At 47.3% G+C, this 23,032-nt stretch overlaps 1 protein-coding gene across 2 annotated transcripts; it reads right to left on the bottom strand.

Annotated features, from left to right (window-relative positions):
- Positions 1–579: 579 nt before the first annotated feature.
- On the bottom strand, positions 580–19,089 carry LOC144949221 (procathepsin L-like). Of its 2 annotated transcripts, none has more exons than XM_078879111.1 (8): positions 18,806–19,089; positions 13,285–13,434; positions 10,099–10,221; positions 8,612–8,773; positions 5,982–6,206; positions 4,724–4,892; positions 2,806–2,923; positions 580–1,983 (listed from the first exon to the last, which is right to left on the bottom strand). In XM_078879111.1, exons 2-8 carry the CDS (start codon positions 13,429–13,431, stop codon positions 1,884–1,886), a joined length of 1,044 nt encoding a protein of 347 aa, XP_078735237.1. In that variant the 5' UTR covers positions 13,432–13,434; positions 18,806–19,089; the 3' UTR covers positions 580–1,883. The 2 variants fall into 2 exon arrangements, with proteins under 2 accessions (XP_078735237.1, XP_078735236.1); XM_078879110.1 differs by having other exon boundaries at positions 18,811–19,088.
- Between the last annotated feature and the right edge of the window lie 3,943 nt (positions 19,090–23,032).

The raw sequence follows: 23,032 nt of genomic DNA, 5'->3' as shown, positions 1-23,032 counted from the left end.
ACAGCAACATCGCCCACGACTGCGGAACTACTGCACACCGAGTGTTGTGAATCATAGCGTCTTCGTGATGATAGCCTTTCACATTAAGAATGTCTTTAATACCAAATACAATCAATTACCATTACATATTTAGCAGCCCACAAGGTACAATGTTCTTTATGATATCTTAATTCACTCCATTATTCATTTTCAGAGGCCGCTTGTTTTTAGCTCCTGTATGATGCAGAGATGGGGAGCAGTAGGTTACGCATTTAAAAGACACCTAATTGAAAGTTTAAAACATTTGTGGTGTCGTGGCCTCACGGTACATGTATTTTAAATGTGTAATGTCATTACAAGTGTAATTTGTAATCGAAACCTATTTATTACACACCTCACAGGTAATTAGTAACTAAGTAATCGCCGAAACGACACGGCGACTCAAGCGGTCGTATCCACATGACGTCACTGGAATTGTCATTTGTAATTGTGACGTCATTCGTCATTGTGAATTTGTGTTGCTCATCTGAGCCGACGAGGATATTAAATCAGGGGGAAAATGCCCAATTGAAATAGATATAAAGACATCATGATACCAAAGCCAAGAATTTGTTTACATTTATTGATATGAAGTTGAGCATTTCATAAATGATATGTCAATAGTGGAATACAAAATGGTAAACGTCACATGCATGAGGTTCGATCGCAAGACGATCAGACAAAGCAAAGCCATCACGGAATGTGCCAGCACTCATCAGTGATGCCAAGACAACTCAGCTGATTGTCACATCATCAGCGTGACTTTGAAACATGAATAACAGACATTAAAATACAATACTTATGTAATATGGTGCAGATTTTAATACATTGTGTGCTGAATTAAACTAAACCAGTGGTTCTTAACCTTGACTGCAGCCTGCACCGCTTTGGTTCCCAGAAAGGTCATCTCGCACCCCCGGCAGGCGCGTGCACCTCAGATTGAGAACCAGAACCACCGAACTAAACGATCACATTTCAATCTGAAATTATCCCACGTGTTTGGGGCAGGAAAATAATCAAGGGATTTTAATCGGTAAAAATTCCAGCCCTTTTGGATATTCGATGCTGGATGCAAGCCATTCCCACGCTATGTCGGTCACGGGAGTTGTTTGACCATACTTCACCACGCTAGTCAGAGCAACTTGGTGAAAGAGTTAGGGACTGTTTCGGATATCACTCGCCACCGATGTTGGCGGCGGTCACCCATCGCACTCAGGTCTTCACCCCTCTCTCCCCATCCAGGGACGTGATGAATATAACATTCCTGCATTATCACTTTGGTTGTATTACGCTGGAATTGCCGCACAAGTGCCATTAACAAAACATCTCGACACGTTCATCCGTAACACTGTGGACTTAAAAGACAAAGTGACGTGTTGGCCAACTGCCCCTTCTGGCAAAGTGGCCCTTCGTCAGAGCACAGAGAGGCCAGGGAAGCCTCTCTCCACGCACTCTGATTTCTCTGGCCTCGCTAGTTGCCGTGAAGGGCCATTGCCTGCAGTGGTGCGAATTATTTACTTTTTATTTTGAAGGCCACAGCGTCATTGACGAACGTGTCGAATTTTTGTTTTCATTTGAACAACTTCTGCAGATATCTCCTAAACTGGCAGGATTTTCATTGAACAAGTTGCGGAATGTTTTTGTTGTATTTACTCGCGTAACTCTGGGTCACAGTCGTAACAAAACAAGTCGACCAGGACACTTGTTAGCTGTGGCCAAGGGACAGTTTGTCTTGGAGGGAATGTTTCGGGCCTGAACAAAGGTTGATGAACAGGAGACGTAAACACGGGAATATATCGAACAATGATTTTTTTACGAGAAAGCTTTGAGGTGTTGTGCCAGGGCCGCGGGCGCTCGCCGCTAAGCTAAACCAGTGGGTAGCTGGCAGCCGACGCAATTCCACAGTTGTTTTTTCGGTCACGAGCCATTAGGATGTAACCTTCATCTCCCCAGCTGGTGCTCCAGCTGAGCGAATCACACAAGGGAGGGAGGGCGGTGGGGGTGGGTGGGGAGAGTCACATTCATTATTTGGTAAAAGCCACAAAATCAACATCGCACCCTAGTGGTAGGTTTGCGGGCCACTGCTGCATTTGCCCTGCGCCACACAGGGACAGCTGGCACGGTGAGTGCCCACAGCTTGTCTACTGCAACCTCGAGATGTACCGCATGCGAGGCATGGTGTCATTCATAATTAATGAAGATGATGTTGCGTTAATGAGCTCCTTGGCGAGATGTAGGAGAGGGCTTGGTTAAACGTATGGCAAGGTGGCAGAAAATGCTTCCTATGATCTTGCCACCCATTAGTAGTCAAGTCTCATTTTCAGCTCGTCGGCTCATGCACTTATGAAGATAACGTGGCTGCACTGGGATTGCATAAATGACAAATCATAAGAGGAGTCAGGCAAGGAGATATACATTCTCAAAAACAAGGCTCTATGATTGTCGCACGAAAGTCTAACCAATATTACGTTTTTGATTTCTCAGAGCTGGAATTTTAGCAAAATCAGGTTCATCATCATCATCATCCCACGTGAGAAGCCAGTGTAACCACAGGCAGCTGTACCGGTGCCAACCCAGCAACTGAGCAGTGCCAGCAGAGCACCCTCACCTCTGAGCCACCACCATTACGTGGGCCTCACCTATAAGTCCTAGCTGGTCACAGTTGTAGCATATTACCAATTTCAAATAATCTCTTAAACATACTTCATCTAATTCACGGCAGACTACAAACTGCAAGTAATCTGGCGACCGTTGCACACATGTCCTCCACCACAATGTAAGCCTCGCCTGTTCTTGACGATCCAGAACTTTTTCCCATTTTCTCCGCGACCCTTCACCCCGAAGCCCACCACCAGCACCGCGTGGTCCAGCTCAGTGCTGTTACACTCCGGCTCGTAGTAAATGCCTGCGCGACAAAAACATTTCACCGCACATTGCGCTCCACTCAACGCCGACTATTTCACCTGCACCCGTTGCCGTGGCGAGGCGCATCAATATTTCAAGGCATCTCAAGGTCGCGCTCACGTGTGCAAGTTGGAACGGTTCTCGGAATGAATGACATCGCGTTCATATGACCATGCAAAATTGAGCATGTTGTTAAAGTTGTTTGCCCTCAAAAAAATAAATATATTTCCGAAACAGATCAAAAACTTCTACCTCTGCCGGATGCATTGCTGATCCCCCAGCGTGTTTTTTTTTCTGCGGATATTTATTTATTGTTAACGTACCGATTTGGTATTCGCACCATTATTATAGTGCGATGCTGTCACGAAGGCGCTGGTGCTTCACAGCGGTCGTTGCTGTGTGAAATTGTATCCTGACGCCGGAACACAATGCCCTACCCCCATTTTCAACAACACGTCGGGATCTTTAAATGTCCACTGCGAAGCAGTCGGCGGGTAGTATTTTACGGTTAATACATACCGCGGTTATAACCAGGGTGGCATGCCACACTTTGTCTGGGCGGTGGTGGCACGTGCTGTAATCAGCACTGTGGAGGCAGCCGTGAGGGTTTGTGGATCGCACAAATATTGTGAAACTGCTTTCCCATGGCCGTTGAGGAGCTGGTACCCAGGAGGATGCAGTAGAGCAAAAATGTGACCTCCACCTGCTTCATCTGCATGGGATAGAGTGTTTCCCCCTTGCATGCATGGGTTTTCTCTGGGTGCTCCAGTTTCCTTCCGCATGTAAAGGCTCATTACTTTGCTGATAACACCTTAATATATAGAGAACGACGGAGCTTGGGCAATTGTTGGCACCAGCTCATCGTGTGGCTGCCTTCCTGCATGTCTGTGATTCCTCCTGCCTCTGAATTATTCTCTCTCTTCGAGTGCGAGCAAGTACTGTGCTCATTATATGTTGAAATTATTATTCGAACTCAAATTTTTGTCCCTTTTCCCAATTCTAGTACAATCGTGTTATCAGCATCTTGTGATGACAATAACTATCCGTTCAGAGCTGGAACATGACCCACAGAAGCAGATATTGCAGAACTTCTGCTGAGGTCCTGTCACGTTCGTAAAAAATATCCACTCCCGAGGAGACATGCTGTCCCAAATGCCCTGCTGCAGAGAGAACGTTTCATCCAAATGAAGTCAAAATCCCAATGTAATGTACATTTATTTTTGCATGCAGTTACCAAACTACTTCTGATATCTTCTCAAATTGACAGCTGTTCAAGACAGAAGGGCGCTGCACTGTCCGACCTGCTGCTATGCCATAAGAGAGTAATGTGTTCGTCACGTGACAGTCTCACGGATATTCACATTTTCAGAGCTGGGATTTAGCCTAATGAGGTGCAGAACCAAATCCAACGTGAAATGTTTTCTTGGTGCAGTCATCGGCGACAGGGCAATTCTATTCTATTTCGGATTTATATAGCGCCGTTTCCAGGCCTGGGAGAATCAGCATCGCCACTACACCTGATACCCCGGTTGAACTTCGGGCAATCCAAGCCGGTTTCAAAACTTCACTTCTCAATGTCGCCGACTCAGCGCTTGTCCACCTCCAATGCCCACGAATCTTGCCAATGTCGGTCAGCGGTCACCTGACCGCTAGAGCTTAAAAGACTGGTGATGTGCATCGCTATATCCCACCACATCTCCACGCTTGAGACTCTAGTCAGATCACGGATGGCTCTAACTCAGTCCCGGCTCAGTGCACCGATGCTTGGACCACCCGGCCGCGTTGCAGGGCGCTGGGTTACCTGACTCGTACAGCTGGAAGGACTGGTGGCCTGCGTCGATTGCGACCGACACGGGTCCCACCGAGGCCACGGCCGTGATCAGGTCCTTCTCGCTGCCCTTGCGGACGTCCACGAAGCCGGACATTTGTGCCACCATCCTCGAGGGGTCGTAGTGGCACGAATCGACATCCTGTCCGGAACGGGTGCAGAGCGACTTAAAAAAAGTGTAACACGTAGGCTTTCGCGACCAGTATTATTCATAATGAAGGTTTTTGGGTGAGATCGCGTTATTATAGATGTGTCGCAACCCTCCACCGCCGGACACGGCCAATCAGTAATAAGTGTGTCACGTTACACAACGCCAATTAGTCACTTCTTCAGCCCACCGGTGTGTTTGAACTATTCTAGCAAATCGCCCGAAGATGCTGGATGTAATTACCAGTGAAACGTCGTACTACTCAAATTCTAAATGTTGTGGATTCACTCTTCAAACACACCGGTGGGCTGAAGAACTCGTTGGCGTTTTGTAACGTGACACATGTATTACTGATTAGCCGTGTCGGGTGCTGGAGGGTTGCGACACATTTATAATAACGCGATCTAACCCAAAAACCTTTATTATGATTAAAAAAAGTGGGCAAAATGTAACAGGCATTGACCCTTTCCTGTTCCGAGATGTCTACAAGTTGCAGGGTGGGTGTCCCATTCACCGCTGAACTTCGGAACGCGCAGGCGGTTCAGCGTAAATGTTATTTAGAGAGGTGTAGTAGTGCTGCTGTTTTTAAAGACAATGTACTCACTGCAGAGAAGTGTAGCGACACAACTGCACTCTATGATAGCTGCCGCCAAACTGTGCCACACGCCCTCCAGCATGGCCTTGTGGGAGACTCGATATCGGTTAAGTTATGTTTTTCTTCCGATTCTGTTCCGATGACATACACTTATGTACATGTATGTCATCGAAAAGGGAAAGGGTTAAGAGGGCGTGTTCACGTGTTTTTTTAGACAGTTGTCCGCCCTTGTTCGTCGTCATCATCATTGTCTTGTCGTGATCATCATCATCGTCGTCGTCATCATCGTCATCATCACTGTCATTATGATCATCATCATCGTCATCCACAACCAATCCACTGCCGGATGAAGGCCTCCCCAAGCCGTTGCCATCTGCCGCAGTCTTGAGATGCAGCCAATCCATCGAGGACCTTTTGCTGGCAGCGATGCGAGCACGCAATTGCAGGGCCGCACCTCTACCTGCCAGCAAGGCTGAACGTGGTCGTACCGTGGCCGTGTAGGGGTAGTCGCTCTCCGAGTCGATGCCGCCCTGATCGAGGACGTACTGGAAAGCGTCGTCCATCCAGCCGCCGCCGCAGCCCTCCGTGCCCTCGGGGCGCGAGCAGTCCAGCAGGTTTTGCTCGCTGAGCGGCACCAGCTCGCCTGAGCGGCGCTTCCACTGCCCCTCCAGCGCGCCCGTCGAACTGAAGGCCCAGCAGGAGCCGCACAGGCCCTGCGCGGACGCACGCGCGAGCAATACGCCGATGAAGAACGATCGCTTCCGTTCAGTTCGGCGCTCAGGATTGGCGGCGACCGCCGCGCAGGCGTGGAGAGGCCCTCATGCAGCAGTGCATCAACACGACTGCCGCACGTGTTAAACGTACGCGGTTATTGCCGATCAATCTTTATATTATTGTCTGGTGATGCTGCCGTTTCTGCGTTCACAGCGGGGTGCAAGCACAATTAACAACAAAGACAGAAACTTGACACATTCGTCAATAACATTGCAGCCTTAACATAAATGAAAACAATATAACATAGAAATTAATTCTTTAGTGAATGTGCTATGAAGACGAGCCATTGCACGAAGCATAACCTGTTATATTTATTTATCATATTAAGGCCACCGTGTTACCGACAACGAATGTGTTGGGTTTTGTTTGTTAACAATACACGGAGTGGGGGTGGGTGGGGGGCTCGTGACTATCTCTACTGACAACCCTGAGCCAGTAACGGAAATTCCACATTCTCATGACAGGGGCCAGTTTGTACGCATGATGGCCACGGTTAACTTCCTGCAAACTGATGTTTATGTTATTGACCGGGCGAGTAATGATGCATCGATTCGTCGACTCGTACGCTCGTGAAACGTGCCTCGAATTGTGTGAGTGAGAGTCAATTATTTATAATTTGTCCAAATTCTGAGCCAAAAATGTCGACGCTACATTGAAGCTCACGGAGGGAACGAGGCTGTACAAGGAAGACATGAAAGCAAACGAGATGGGAAAAAAGAGACAAAGTCATAAACCAGAACGGATTCTTGAATCAGATGATGACCGCAAATTGTGATAAATCAAGTAATCGCCAGCAGGTAACTTTAGCGTTTATTGTCCACCATAGCGGCTGACAAGCTGAGTTAACCCACGATCAAAATGAAATTTAAACATTTTGTTAGTTAACAAGACATAGCCACAGACCACGACCATATCTGCTTATACATTTATTCTTTTTAACGTGTTTCAGTAGTTTCTGGAACTTGAACTCTAGATTGAGGCCACACGTTTGAGGTATTTTGGGCCTGTTTTGTGCATGTGCTTTAATTTTCCTGGTACCAGTAGACAAATGGTCTGCTTATTCTCAGTAACTTTGTTATTTCTCTGGCATTCAGCTGTGGTACTGTGCAAACAATTGGCTCCTTGTGAAGGATGGGAGCTCCAAATATAATGATGTTCCTGCTACACAGCAGCACACAAGATCATTAAACCGGCTTTTGAACTTGATAGGCAAGCGTCGGGGGGAGGGGCGTGGGGGGGGACGGCGATGGTGCCATCTGTGAACATTGCTTCTCCACTTCCCAGAGTCAACAACTGAGAGCGCCTCTCTGCACAGGCAAGAACGTGCCAGGTCGCACAACAGGCGGATCGTTGTCTTCAAGCTCCAAGGTACACGCCGCTAATGGTGCTGTCGCTACGCGCAATCCAAGGGCTTTGTACAGTTTAATTGGATTGCACATGGGCACAGCCAACACTTGGAAACATAATAAGGGAGTGGGGATCGTGAAGGTCGGTGGGGGGGGGGTGTTAAGAGAGGGGGAAATTGGACCCAGCCAATGATCGACGAAATCTGTCGGACCCAATCAGTGAGCCGGAGTTGGCTGCCGTTTGTAATGAAAGTAAGGAGAGCACGAACCGCTGTCGTTGTGGATCATGCTTGTGCACCGCCTACGAGGGATGTTGCCGTGGAGGAATGGTGAGCATCGCACCGGACTTGGAATCGAAGGGTTGCCGGTGCAATCCATTGCTCGGCACGGCAGTTAAACAATGGTACAAGTTTAGTAAATTGAACCCTCCACCGCCTCTCTCCACCCGACGGTTGACCGGCAGGTGGCGTGTGGTGTGGTAAAGTCTGGGAACTTCCACCTCTTTCAAAATGTTTGGCCAGCATGGAAGAGGAGGACAACATATGACAAAGCCTGTGGTTGTTCTTCTGGAAGAGCGGCTGAGCTCAATGAGCCTTACCAGCAGAAATAAACGAAACTATTTATACTTTACCAGGTAAAGCCCACTGAGGTATGGAGCTCTATTTTAGAAGTGACCTGGCCACATATGATAGGTCAAGAAAATGGCTTATCACGTGGACATTTATAGCAGCCAAGTACGCTAAATGCATGTTGATTCTAAATGCGGAGGGAAAAAACGGGAGGACCCGGAGGAAAATCCACACGATCATGGGGAGAGAGACATGCAAATTTCATATATACAGGCGTCAGGGTCGGGATATAACCCACAACCTAATGCATACCAGGTGGTGTATTTAACATCTTGCCACAGTAACGCTCCAAATAATATATCATAAATAATCAAGGCTGAGTCTGAATGCATAGTTCGTGATCAACAGAAGACAGAGGGTTGCACAAACCTGGTTCTTGATAGGTGTGACCAGTCCTTGGTCCCGCCAGTCCATACTTTGTGGAACTTCGTAATTCTCTGGAACCAGGAAGGTGGATGTGTGATGGCCTTCATGGCGTTCTCTTGAGCCTCTCCTGTAGCCGTTCATCGTCTTGCGAAATTCATCCACGGTCTGAACAGAGCATTGTAATCATTATGCAATATCACAACATTGTAATCATTATGCAATATCACAGCATTGCGATCATTACACAATATCACAGCATTGTAATCATTACGCAATATCACAGCATTGTAATCATTATGCAATATCACAACATTGTAATCATTACGCAATATCACAGCATTGCGATCATTACACAATATCACAGCATTGTAATCATTACGCAATATCACAGCATTGTAATCATTATGCAATATCACAACATTGTAATCATTACACAATATCACAGCATTGCGATCATTACACAATATCACAGCATTGTAATCATTACACAATATCACAGCATTGTAATCATTACACAATATCACAGCATTGCGATCATTACACAATATCACAGCATTGTAATCATTACACAATATCACAGCATTGTAATCATTACACAATATCACAGTATTGTAATCATTACACAATATCACAGCATTGTAGTCATTACGCAACAGCACAGCACAGCAATATAATCAACACACACTAGCACATTAGAAACACCCTCCAAATAAGAGGTGCTAATTGCTCACTGTATATTTTTTTCCAGAAGGAAACCTTTTACTTTGAAAGATTAGAAAAGTGTATTCTGTTGCATCTGAGTGCTTCCTTTAGTATAACTCCTCTGCTGCCAGTTAAGAGTGTTCGGAGCGCGGGCTGCACGAATGATTTGTACTCTTCATTCGAAACCCGTAGAGATCTACAAAGCTATGAAGAACCACGATTGTCTAAATCATTTCGTTCTCTTTGTTCACATGGCTCACTGTTGTCATCTCTACAGAGAGTTGCGTGTTTTTTTTCCTTTCCCAGAGCTATGATTAAACTTACAAAAGTAATACCACGTAACGCAATACTTCAACACGATTGTTAAACCTTAACTTTTTCATTATTTTTTCACACTGAGATTCTCAGCACCAAAGCGCCAAATCTGCACTCTTCGCAATTTCATAACGCAACCTTTGCGATGTGTTTTCGGGTTGTGCCATGTGCGGTTCGGCATGATGTCCGACGGTTCGCTCCACTTGCTGGCGGCTTCTCCAGGAACCAAATCGAGTAGGTCACTTTCTCTCCCGATTACACGTCACTTCCTTTTGGCTGCTGCTGGTGTTGGCCGGGCTGCTCACCTTGTCCCCCTCCACAGTTCAGTTCCTGAAGAAGCTCCTGGCACGTGTAGCGCAAACGTCGGACGCTGCGCCGAACAGCACGCGGTTTGACCAAAAACACGCCCGTCGGTGGAGAGCCACACGCAGGCAACGCAACGGCAAACACCGACGCGGCACGCGATTCCATACCAGGTCCGCAAGGTGGTTCATGCCCAGGGTGTACGAGTGCAGGCCCATCGAATGCTCCAAGTTGTGTCTGTCGACAAATCGCATGTTTTCCTCCCATATGAGCCGCCGTTTGATGCCATCTGTCTGGAAAAGGTCACAAAGACACACGCGTTGTTTATGCCCTGACAAATATATAACGACATAGAAAAATAATAAAAAAGTCACATTTCGTTTTCTGCCAAAAACCAAACGGCGTTTCATCTCCTGCTTACAGCCTTCAACCAGTGCTGGAAATTCCACATTCTTATGGAGGGGGCCAGTCTGTTAATTAACATCACTCGGAATTTGCCTGAACTTGTCAGATCTCAGAAGATAAGCAGCGTTGAGTCCCTGAGAGAGACACTGTCTGAGAACACCAGCTGAGAGTGCATCAATGGATTCTTGAATCCATCTGTGTGGAGCTATGATTGTTGATCTCATTAATTGCGTGCAGATTTTTTCTGGGTTCTCTGGTTATCTCCTGCAAGATAACAAACACTTATTATTGCAATTGGATGAACATCCCAGTGCAGGACCCTCCTGCATGAGCCTTGAGAAACAGCTCAGACTTCCTATAAGGAAAAGGTGGAAAAGGTGCAGCTCTGAAACGTCTTGCTAATGCCACTGCTTGGCGGCAGTGTCTCCACTACATATTGGCCGACTCTTCCACGATGGCCAGACGTTTTGGCAGAGGAGGGAGGACCACCCACACTTTGCCCCACGACACATGACCTGCTGACGAACTGTGGTGTACCTATTCATTTTGCTGTTCCTGGGGAAATAATTGGACTTATAATTGCTGTATTATCGTTGATTAATAGCACAACCACTGCAGCTTTTAACAAAGTTGTAACTAGTTTTATCAATTTTGACTGATGGGCCGAGTGAAACCCCAACCATAATTTGGGTGCACGACCTTCCGTTGTGAAGCAAGCACTCCAACTACTGTGCCAAGCAGCTTTTAGAAAGAGAAACTGCAACAGTTTGATTGTTATCCAAACACAGCAAAATCAGCTCAAAGTCAGTTCCTGCTCAAATGGGCTTTGAGGGAGTGGTCATTTCCTGTTTACAGCCCTCAGCCAGTTGTGGAAGTTCCACATTTACATGGCAGAGGAAAGTCTACTCATTGGTGAGATGGCCCGGTGGTAGCACGTTCACCGCTTGTTGCAGACGTTTATAGTTCTACTCATACTACTATTCTTATTTTAGCAGGCAAGGCCCACTGAGCTATAGAGTAGCTTCTCATGCGGACATTTATAGCAGCCAATCTAGTAGGCCACGCCGGTTATGAGTGTGATTGCATTAACCGTAATTATACGCGCCGACTGCTTCCCAGTGGACGTTGAAGATCCCCTGACATCGTGAGAAGCGAGAAAGTAGGGCCCATCGCGTGCCGGCGTCATGGTCCAAATGTTCCAAATTCAAAACAATTACCTGCAGATAACTCACTTGGCAGCACTGCACATGGCAAACTCGCCCCCAGCTACTGGCCGACCAATGCCTGCTTGCAGGCCAGGTGACGATTCACGTCGTTGTTGCTGCGCCACACAGGGACAGCTGCCACTGGGGGTGCCCTTTAAACTGTGTTGGGATGAGCTGTAATAAAAGCCGCTTATATCGCGTCGAAAGCGCTCCCGAGACGCCCCGGCGTGGAAGGAGGGTGGCTCTATCAACGGCAACAATTATTATAAAAGGGAAAACACATGGGCAGTATCTGCATTACTTGCTGCTACAAAGCAAAGCCTCCGTGCTTTAAGACGGTGTGCGAAAAATAAACAACTGCTTGACAGATGACATTGTCATTCAGTTCCCACTGCGTGTAGGTGTAAAGGGAATCGCGGAAAATGAATATATATTTGTGTTTCAGTCATTGTGATTTCCTCCGCAATGGTTAATCTGTCGTGCGTAAAAAATAAAACGGCACCGCATTCTTGACATATCGCCTCGTCGGAGTCGAAGGCGAAGATGCTCCCATTGGCCACTCGGGAGATAAAGAATGTAACTGAAATATTTATCGGGGCTAATACGGTGACTCGTGCAAGCGATGGTTCTCATATATTTGCAGCTTTCATCTTGTAAATTGTGCCACACCACGATTTACTTTCCATTAAAATCCTTTAGCAAAGAGAGTTGAGCTCCATAAAATCTTCATAGGTAGTCCTAAATGTGAGTATATTGCTTAAAACGTTATTGTTGTTCATTTTACAATCATACATTAATAAGATTTAAATGCTGAGGTGAGCAGTGGCGCGATGGTTTGCGTGCCGTACTATGAACCTGGCGCCCAGAGTTCGATTCCAGGCCATGGTTAACATCAGTGGTGAGTGATATTATATAGTTTTGCGTCCAACTAGGACCCATATCTATCAGAGATGGAGTCTTGCCTTTAGACATTTGGCAGGTCACCAGCAAGCAAGCTGATGAGACGGTGAATGTGAAAACTGCTCAGGTCTGCTTGTGTTGAACCAATGCTGCTGAATTTATGCACTCCAAAGAGACTGTGTGGCTGATGAGATGTGTAGGGAAAACTTTAATTTTTGATGTGTCGGGCCAAATACGTGGAGGCGTATTGTCTGCTTATATATACAGTATTTTTTTACGTCATTTCGCAAATACGTTGCCAGTTTGTTAACACAGCTGCCTGATTCGCGTTTCAAAAACCCCACACTGACGTCGCTGACAGTATCGTCCATCCTTTCTCGTATCCGCCGCCTCTCAGCCTTCCCCTCCACCGAACCCGATACACGAAGTACTTTTCGTCGCACATAGAAAACATTACTGTACTGTAGAGTACAATATATTGTTTGTGTACAGTATTTTGGTGATTTTTATAGTGTACCGTATCTTATTGTACCCTGAATAATGTGTGTTAAAGTTTACTGTTGTAAACTCATGTTGAGTACAGTATTTTTAGTAATTTAACGTAACGTTGTGGGTACGTAATCGCTAAGCACCATGCCTCACAAGTGTGTGTTTAAGTGACATGGATGTATTTGTGGCCAAGAGTCAACGTAACAGTTTTACGTACAATTGTTTTGATTTCATTTCGATATTCGTCATCGCCTCTTTCAGGAATGCATCCCCGACGTAAACCGGGCTATTACCGTATTCAGTGCACAGAGCCACTGATTTTAGTCTCGCTGTCTTTGTCTCTGTGCGTGTTCTCACTTGTGTGTAAGCCTTCTTGAAGTAGGCCGTCCATGCCTCCCAGTGCCCATCCAGTGCAGGGTCGGGGCGAGACACAGCCAACGCGCCCACCAGCGCCACAAGGCACGCCAACAGAGCAGCCACGCCGCTCCAGCCTGTCCTCTGCATGGTCTGCGCGCACGGACGGACGGGGCAAGTGACGCGTGGCGTAACGCATCCCGTGATCTTCAACATATGGCAGCGCGCACAGTGTGCAGCGCTGGGCTCTGTTGGTGTTTTTCTCTGTGTGTGTTTTTCTTGGTCTCTGTTCGGTCCGTTATGCAACTCTTATTGACTCGGCCGCAGTTGTGAATCACACTTTATGCTTAGTTTGCATTTCTTGGAATCAAGTTTTGTTTTTTAAGATTACTTTGTTGTACATACGGTGTTCGACCAACAAGCTCCAGGTCGAAACACTTCTCTTTCTGCTTCTTTCTTGGCACTGCTCCACTTTGTAATATCCTTCCTTCTGTCTTTGTCTCCATGTTCTTACATCCTCGCTCAATTTAAGAATAGAATTAACTCGTGTCTATTACACCTTCAATGGTACTGTTTATTGCTGGCCACTGGGTGTTTTGGGCATTTTCCCTTGTGGTTGGCAACCTCGATAAAACACACATATCCTTGTAGAGCGTGGCACAGTGGTGTAGTGGTGATCACACTGGATTCCTGGCAATGTCTCACAGCAATGGCGAGTAATGTGTAAGCCGGTCCCCCCCGTCACCAAAACACACTGACCAGCGTGGTGACTTATGGTTTACTAACCCCAATTGTAAAATTAGCACTCATCACTTTTTTAAGCTGATGTTGAAAATAGATCAATTTAGTTTCCTGCCAATGTCTCTATTGATTTTAGAACAGAAAGATCCATCTGTGTGCAGAATTATGGTTGATTGTTTAATAATTTGTATATATTTCTTTATGATAGCAATTCTTTTTCCAGTGTGAGCTTAACATCGTACTTTCCAGGGCCCACCCAAACTGTTATATGATATAATAATAAAATGTACTTGTACGTGGGGAGGAAACCGGAGCACCCAGAGAAAATCCACTCGCGTGACAAAGCAACACTCCATCCCCCGTACAGATAGAAACAGATGGTGATTAGTCAACTTGCTGTACCGCCTTCTCCTGATAAGCCTGGGCATGGCATCTCCTTGACACCCACGGGAGGGGAGTTTCACTCCATCTGTGTATGATCCACCAACCCTCGCTGCTGTCCCTACAGCACTGGGTTGCAGGCCACGTGCAGCAGCAGCAGCAGCGTCGCCACCACCACCCAGCTGCTCAATCCAGGAAAATACTTCAGTAATGACGTGGATGGTTATAAAAACATTTAGCGCTAAGAAGGAATTAATCATAATTGTCTCAATCATATAATGTCTTTTCATACGAGTCAGAATGATGAGGTGAATGTGAGGTGAATTGTATTTATTTGAGTAAATGCAGTATATATGTTCTTTTTCAAGAAAAGTTGGTAGCACAGACAGGAGTCTAGCTTCACTTGAGAGCTATGCATGCATGTTGGACTTCCTTTCTACTTCATGTAGCCAACCGTGCTAATCAGACGTGCAACGTAGCAGTGAGAACCCTGTAGTAAGGTCTGCAGGTGGGTTGTCATGTGCCGGAGAGACCCCTACTCCAGAGCACGTCATTAGATGGGCAGAGCTGTGGAGGCCCAATTCAGTTTACGAGGTCTGGACCCCGAGACCAAACATGAATGAACTACCATTACCTCCGAAAAATGAGCATGGATTGTTGGCCAAGCTGTGGAGGTCTGGTTAACGTTGTAAGGTCTCCATTGTCTCAGAAGAGAGGGCATCAATCCGATAATAAATAAACGAATAATTCTAATACACTGGTCTGTTTATACAATAAGTCTATTGGTGGGCTACGTGAGAGGAGGAGGAGCAGAGGAGAACGGGATGGCCGAGGCACGGAGCGCAGCGAACGCCCAGAGGGTCCCTTGGAGCCGGGGGCTGCCCTAGCGTTCACGCCGACCGGGTGGTGTTCACGATGACCGGGTGGCGTTCACGATGACCGGGTGGCGTTCACGCCGACCGGGTGGTGTTCACGATGACCGGGTGGCGTTCACGATGACCGGGTGGTGTTCACGATGACCGGGTGGCGTTCACGATGACCGGGTGGCGTTCACGCCGACCGGGTGGCGTTCACGATGACCGGGTGGTGTTCACGATGACCGGGTGGCGTTCACGATGACCGGGTGGCGTTCACGATGACCGGGTGGCGTTCACGATGACCGGGTGGCGTTCACGATGACCGGGTGGCGTTCACGATGACCGGGTGGTGTTCACGATGACCGGGTGGCGTTCACGATGACCGGGTGGCGTTCACGCCGACCGGGTGGTGTTCACGATGACCGGGTGGCGTTCACGATGACCGGGTGGTGTTCACGATGACCGGGTGGCGTTCACGATGACCGGGTGGCGTTCACGCCGACCGGGTGGCGTTCACGATGACCGGGTGGTGTTCACGATGACCGGGTGGCGTTCACGATGACCGGGTGGCGTTCACGATGACCGGGTGGCGTTCACGATGACCGGGTGGCGTTCACGATGACCGGGTGGCGTTCACGATGACCGGGTGGTGTTCACGATGACCGGGTGGCGTTCACGATGACCGGGTGGCGTTCACGCCGACCGGGTGGTGTTCACGATGACCGGGTGGCGTTCACGATGACCGGGTGGCGTTCACGCCGACCGGGTGGTGTTCACGATGACCGGGTGGTGTTCACGATGACCGGGTGGCGTTCACGATGACCGGGTGGCGTTCACGATGACCGGGTGGTGTTCACGATGACCGGGTGGCGTTCACGATGACCGGGTGGCGTTCACGATGACCGGGTGGCGTTCACGCCGACCGGGTGGTGTTCACGCCGACCGGGTGGCGTTCACGATGACCGGGTGGTGTTCACGATGACCGGGTGGCGTTCACGATGACCGGGTGGCGTTCACGCCGACCGGGTGGTGTTCACGATGACCGGGTGGCGTTCACGATGACCGGGTGGCGTTCACGATGACCGGGTGGTGTTCACGATGACCGGGTGGCGTTCACGATGACCGGGTGGCGTTCACGATGACCGGGTGGCGTTCACGATGACCGGGTGGCGTTCACGATGACCGGGTGGCGTTCACGATGACCGGGTGGCGTTCACGATGACCGGGTGACGTGAACGCTGCTGTCTGCGCCGTTCGAGGCACACCGTGTGCGTGACGGCTGTACATTCACCAGCACAGAAGATTCCTACATGCCTGCCGTGTCACCTTCTCAAACAAGCGTGACAGACCCGTTTGATACAGACTGAAAGCTGATTGCCTTTGTTGCGTTGTTTGCCTTCTCATACACATCATATTGTGCACTGGGCGATGCCTTATGAACCTAAATTATGAATTAAGCCATTGATTAGGTTTTTTTCCATCTGTATAATAGTATCATGTATTCTTTGCACAGTGTCAGTTGCCTATTTGATGACTGGTGCTCTGATTTTTTTTTAATAAGAGACTTATTCGTGTTAAAATCTGTGTGTGTGCGGTTGAACAGTGTGTCAAATCCATCCGTTACATGCGAAGTATCTAAAAATCTTGAGAATAAGATTGTTTTTTGTCGTTGTGTATAACGAATCAATCATACCATAGACAAATCAAATATTAAAATGACAGATACCTGCCAGAACTAGAATAACATTAACAGTTATGGATGATCTTTGAGGACTTAAAAATGGGATGTAATATTTGACATGGACTATGCATGAATATTAGAAAACTGCATATTTTGAACAACACAAGTGCCACCAAGTTATAGAAATGTTAAGGCAAAGTGAAACTGATGCACACTGTGAAAAAGCACATGGCAAAGCCCTTAATAAATAGCTGAATACAAACCGAAATATATAGTTTACGATTCATCAGATATTTTATGGATGAGTCCATGTAATGATCTCGTCATATCTGATTAGCACGGTTGGGTACGCACGATGCTAAAGAGGTTCAACATACATAGAAAAACATATGCTGTAAGACCCTCCGCCACCCAACAAATGAAATTGTCAGATTTGCTAACGTTTAGCGCTGCGACTATAATTGTTTCAGCTCAGCGGTAAGCTGAAAAACAATTCTTACAACCAATTGCACAAGCGACGACGTTTCACTTGAAACGGAGTCGAGCATTCTCTGGCAACGTTGACGTCAGAATAGCCACGTCACGTGACCTGGCTTCTTAAATCCGTGTCACGACATCACATAAACAACCAAGGAGATTTGAACTCGATATGAACTGCTGCAAATTCATTTATCAGAAATGTATTCTTATTTTTCTGCTCCGAAGATTAAAAGATGCATTTTCATGATAGACACTCGTTATGCTCCACCCTGCCACAGGGTAGATATGTAATAATAGTTCAAGGTTGATACCTATCACCTATTTGTGAATACTATATGCTTCCAATTCACATTTCATATGTTACTATCGGCTTGATTAAAACGTCTTTTTTATTCTCTATCACAGTCGAGTTCATTAATGCCCTTTGACAATCGAGTACATTAGATATGTTGGTGGTGGCGGTGATGCTGCTGCTACTGCATCGCCAACGGTACACAATTCACAAACACAAACCTTTGTCAATGGCACTGCGGCGGACTGTATATATAGTAGGCGACGTTTCGGGCAATGACCCTTCTTCAAATCACCTAGTAGATAATACAAGTTTGGGACTGCACTTTACACCGCGTATGCTATCTAATGATTCGTGTTGACTACTTATTAAATGGGCACATGAATAGTTTACCGAATAGTAGCTGTTAACAACCGCTTTGACAGAAGTTGATTTTACACAACACTTACACATTTGTTAAAGCCAACTTTGCGGTCCATCCCTATGAAATAAACTCACAAACACAACTTCAGCGACTCCAATGTGGAAACCTCTAAGACGTGAACATTGCAGGGAAACATTTCATTTGTATGCATGCGGTTTACTCGCTGTAAAGTACAGTAATATAAACTTAGCAGGTTCGCCTTGTGGCTGTATTATTACTATCCAATCTCGATGGCATCTCTACATGCTATGAATAAGGACCACTGCCCGAAACGTCGCCTGTTACATATTCCTGTTAAGGGCCACACAGTGTTATTGACTAATGTGTCGAGTATATTTAATTATTATTATGAACTCTGTTGTTCACACAAAGACTTAATCACTTTCCCCGCCAATGGCATCATCACAGGCGGCCACTGCCGCTTTCAGAAGCGCTTCAGCGGCCGTCTGGAACGCTCTCGCTTCCGATATGAGGAGTCCACTGGGAGCCATGCACTATTAAATCATCATCATCTAGATTGACAAACTCGTTGCTTTAGGACTGCTTTTTGTGTTTAGTTTGTTGTCCACCCCACCCCGAACACCTCCGATTATGAGGTTTGGCTACGTACGGTGCGAAAGAAGTTCAACGTACACGACGATCGGCCGTGAGTGTTTGAGAAGATGCACCTCACCAGACTCAGCAGATGTCTCTCGTCTCGCTGTCTCTCTGTCTCTGTGTCTCGTCTCTCGTCTCGCTGCGTGTGGCAGCGAAGCTGATCACTCCGCTGCTGCTTCTCTCGGTGGATGCGGGCGGGCGAAGTGTGGCGGCAACTCTTCTTGGGACAACTCTTTCTTCTTGGCTGTTTTCTCTCAAGGAATGCGGTGGTGGGGGGGGGTCACGTGACGGTGTAGTCACCTCGCCCACCCCACCCCCCACCACCGCCCGCCCGGCCCTTCACATTTGGTCCCGCGCACAAGTTGGGCCGCTCCGCTTCCTGGGCGAGCGAGCAGGAGTCGGGGGATCACATTTCCCAGCGCGCACAAGCGAGGCCACTTCCTCTGCACGTCTCGGCTTGTGCTGCTGCTGCTGGCAGTGTTGCACTCGGCAAGGGCCCCCCCCTCCCCCTCCACCAGGACCCTTCCTTCAACACGAGGAGGAGGAGGCACAGCAGCCCACCGACGCGAACTCGCTCTGCTGTAGCAGTAAGCCCTCTCTCCACGTGGCTGCAGCAGGCCTCGGACATTGGAGTTTGGCTCCCTGAGAATTGGAATCAGAACCTTGATTCAGACTGCAGGAGGAGAAAGAAGGTGCTTTGCCCGAAACGTCACCCATTATATGTCTGAGTGTAGTTTTGACGTGCTGCGTTATTTAACCGATCTACATCACTTTACCCAAAGACCCAAACAATGTGAATTCCTGTAGTCGCGAAAGCTTTACGCCGAGATTTTACTTCCCAGTTTAAGGTTTTATAAGGGGGGCTCGCCCCTCACACCGCAACACTCCCTCCCTGTCACTGTATGCGGTTGGATTTCTGTTCGACTTTACCCTCCACAGAAGTGCTAAACTAAACTTGGTTTTCTTTAACCAGGTGAGGTCCACTCAGCTTTTAGCTCCTTTTCAGAAGCGAGCTTGCTCCACATGATAGCTCAACGAAGTGGCTTATCGTGTGGAAATGTATAACTGCTAAATACTCTCAACGCATTTCGATTCTAAATGTGGAGGGGAAAACCATAGGACCCAGAGAAAAATCCACGCGACCACGGGGAGAGAGAACATGAAAACCCCACATATACAGGCGCCAGGGTCGAGATCGTATCCACGACCTCCTGCATGCAAGGTGAGGTAGTTAACATTTCCTTCAATGTTGGCCAAGGAGCCTTACCCAGGTTTCTGAGATTCTGCAAGAGGTGTATTGCAGCCAAAGTGGTGGCATGATGGTCGCACAACTGGGCTTGAGATTCAGAGGTCGGTGGTTTGATTCGTTCTCCCGGCCTGGCAACTGATCATTGTTTTAGCGCTGTGGGCTCACATGAAATAGATTTTTCCAAGACGAAGGTACTATTCAAACCCACTGACTATCATCAATGATTTGTCCATGAAGCCATCCAGATATATAAACACAGACACAACTTCAACCGAGAAGATTGGTACAAATTGAGCAATCATTGGAAGGACGTGATTAACCAGGTAAAGTTTTAATCTGCTGTGATGTTTCCATCCTTCCTGCCGATGTTAGCTGACTCTCTGCGTTGCATTACTGGGTTTGATGTCTTTGTAATGACAGGCTGGATGTCCGACTCGATCTGCCCCTGAAGCATCATTGACATGCTAATCTCTCACAATACAATGGCCACTTCCACAGCACCAGGGAGACCATCTCTAGCCCCGCCCTTTCACCCTGAGGGGACTCCCATCTCAGACCTACATAAGACCTTGTTTCAGTAGCTTTCTCTCTCTCACCTGAAGACAATGGCCTGTGTTGCGATCGAAACGTCGTGATCTATTATTTTTTCTATCTACGTGACTTTACCGAAAGAGCCAAAGAGTAAGACATGTACCGGTGGAAATTGATTTAACCCGCACGACCAGACAGCGGGCAAGTAGAGTGTGCAATTAATCACTCTCGTGCAAAACATTACATCTAAAATTAATTTAGTTTTTAAATACCTTTGATGTGGAGAGGTGAACTGCCGTATGAGTACATTCCAGCAATTTGGTCAAACAGTAGGTGGCGACTTTTCGTGGCCTTCAGTTCTTTACATCCCCCCCCCCCATATGCCCAGCCCCGCTGGGCATATGTGGGGGGCGGTAGGAAATTAAATTTAAGATTTCTCCAAAAACCACCGAGTGAGTGGCATCATTCATCGTAACCGAATGTCTGAAGGACGAAATTCCCCGTGCTCTTACAGATAATTTGCATGTTGGCTCCTGTGCACAGTAATTAGTTAACTGAATTACGAATTTAGATTTACCAGAAGCAAAATAGATGGGACGACACTAGACTTCACATTTTTACAACATTCGTCACTTAGTCATATACGATACAATTGAGTCAAAGGTCTATGATTTTTTAAGGATTCTCTATAAATGTCGACCAGGGATCTTGAGACCTCAAAGTATTCGTGGATTTTGCTGCACTCCTCTGTGCTGACCACCATCGGTGACTAGGAGATGTTCACTACCTCGCCTGGTTTACAGGAGGTGCGGGTTCGATCCAGACCCTGACGCCTGTATATTTATTTCGTTTAAATGTTCTCCCCGTGTTCGTGTGGATTTTTCTTCGGGTCCTCTGGTGTTTCCTCCATATATATTTAGAAACATTCGTTTATTTGGCTGCTATAATATTCCATACGATAAGCCACTTCGTTGGGCTAGCATTGTTGGCCAGGTCGCTTCTTTAAAAAACCCATAAAGCTCAGTGGACCTTACCTGGTAAGATAAAAAATAGTTCTAGTTTAGTTTTACCATCCGTGTAGCCCCAGCCACTCTCCAGGCTTCATCCTGCTTAGCTTCTAGAGATCGTGCACCATCCGGGTGAGTTGGTAATACGCGACATTTGGAATACGAGCATGCCCTTCCAACACAAGCACGCAAGGGATTCATTGGGGCAAGACAGAGCAGGTTACTAACGGCACGCCAGCACCGCTGCTTCGTTTTGGGACGCTGGCGTCTAAAGCTGCCCAAACAGCAGCGACCGGACTAAGGACGGCTGGAATCTTTAATCGCTGAGCATCGTCGATTTTACATCACATGTGTTTGACGAAATCATGATCTTGTCTGAAAGAAGCACGCAGAAACGAGGCGTGTATGATGTTGTTTAGCGGTTCTGGCAGCATAATTCGTTGAGCGTTAAGCTTTAGCTGCGGGCTTGGAGTAAATCCTGTTTGCATTTGAGCTTGACATCTTAGTAGGGCAAAGACGTGAACAATATTAAGGAATCTGATAAAAAAAAATTTCTCCGAACTTTATCTTGACTGTGCTATCGGCATCATGACATGAGACAAGGCGCCCATTTGGACCTCTGACAGCGCAATGTAATGCTTCGTGTGAGAGAGTGGCTGACAGAAGTGGATATGAAAGAGCTACTTCTGAATCCCTTGGAGTGGCCTCTCGTCCACACAGTGGCGCTGGCACGTTCTCACCCACTCTCGGATATTCCTCGCATGATCAGTCAAACTGATATTTTGAATTCTCAGAGCTGAAATGCGATATGATTGCTACACCTGAGAACCTGGCGGCTTCCTGGATTCAAAGCGAGGTTTCTCAACAGTGCCATGGTCGACACATTCCAGGTGATTTGGTCAAAGCCATGTTGTATTGTTTCCTTCGTTTCCGGCCTTCCTTGATCAGAGGGTTTGCTGCGCGATCCACTATCTGTCGCCACAGTGCTTGCGAGCTGTCCCACACTGAGCCCTGTCTTTACGTAGGCATGTACATGTATGTTGAACTTCTTTCGCACCGTACGTAACCAACCGTGCTAATCGGAGGTGCGGGCAAGGACAACAAACTAAACAGAAAAAGCAGTTCTAAAGAAATGAGTTTCCAATATAGATGCTTTAAAAGTGCATCACTCCAGTGGCTTTCTAATATCGGAAGGGAGAGCGTTCCAGACGGTCGCAGAAGCGCATCTGAAAGCGCCGCGCGATGCGGTGACCATCTTTATCCAAGCAACAACAGCGTCCATCAATCCAAATCTCCTGGGTCGGCCTCAGCTTCGCTTTCCTGGGACACAGCTTTGAATTGCCATCTTCTCCAGGCACTCTCCGGATTTCAACATCATAATGTGTCACGTGTGATATTATCAAGGTGGAATTAGATTCACGTGTTAGCTATGTTGATGATGTAGTAGGAGCTATACTTCAGCACGCCCTTGAGAGCAAGGCCAGCTGTGGCAATATCTGAAGTGTGCTCAT

Source organism: Lampetra fluviatilis, chromosome 53, assembly GCF_964198595.1.
Source record: "Lampetra fluviatilis chromosome 53, kcLamFluv1.1, whole genome shotgun sequence".
In the NCBI taxonomy this organism is placed as follows: Eukaryota; Metazoa; Chordata; class Hyperoartia; order Petromyzontiformes; family Petromyzontidae; genus Lampetra; species Lampetra fluviatilis.
The sequence above is the reverse complement of the archived record's forward strand: the minus strand, read 5'-3'. Positions and strand labels throughout refer to the sequence as shown.

Bases quoted from the DNA above. Each gene is read 5' to 3' on its own strand.
- LOC144949221 (XM_078879111.1), bottom strand. From the start codon at position 13,431: ATGCAGAGGACAGGCTGGAGCGGCGTGGCTGCTCTGTTGGCGTGCCTT. The intron at 8,774-10,098 runs GTATGGAATCGC...TGCTCTGTTCAG, and splicing joins TGAACCACCTTGCGGACCTG to ACCGTGGATGAATTTCGCAA. The intron at 6,207-8,611 runs GTTTGTGCAACC...GCGTCCGCGCAG, and splicing joins TCACACCTATCAAGAACCAG to GGCCTGTGCGGCTCCTGCTG.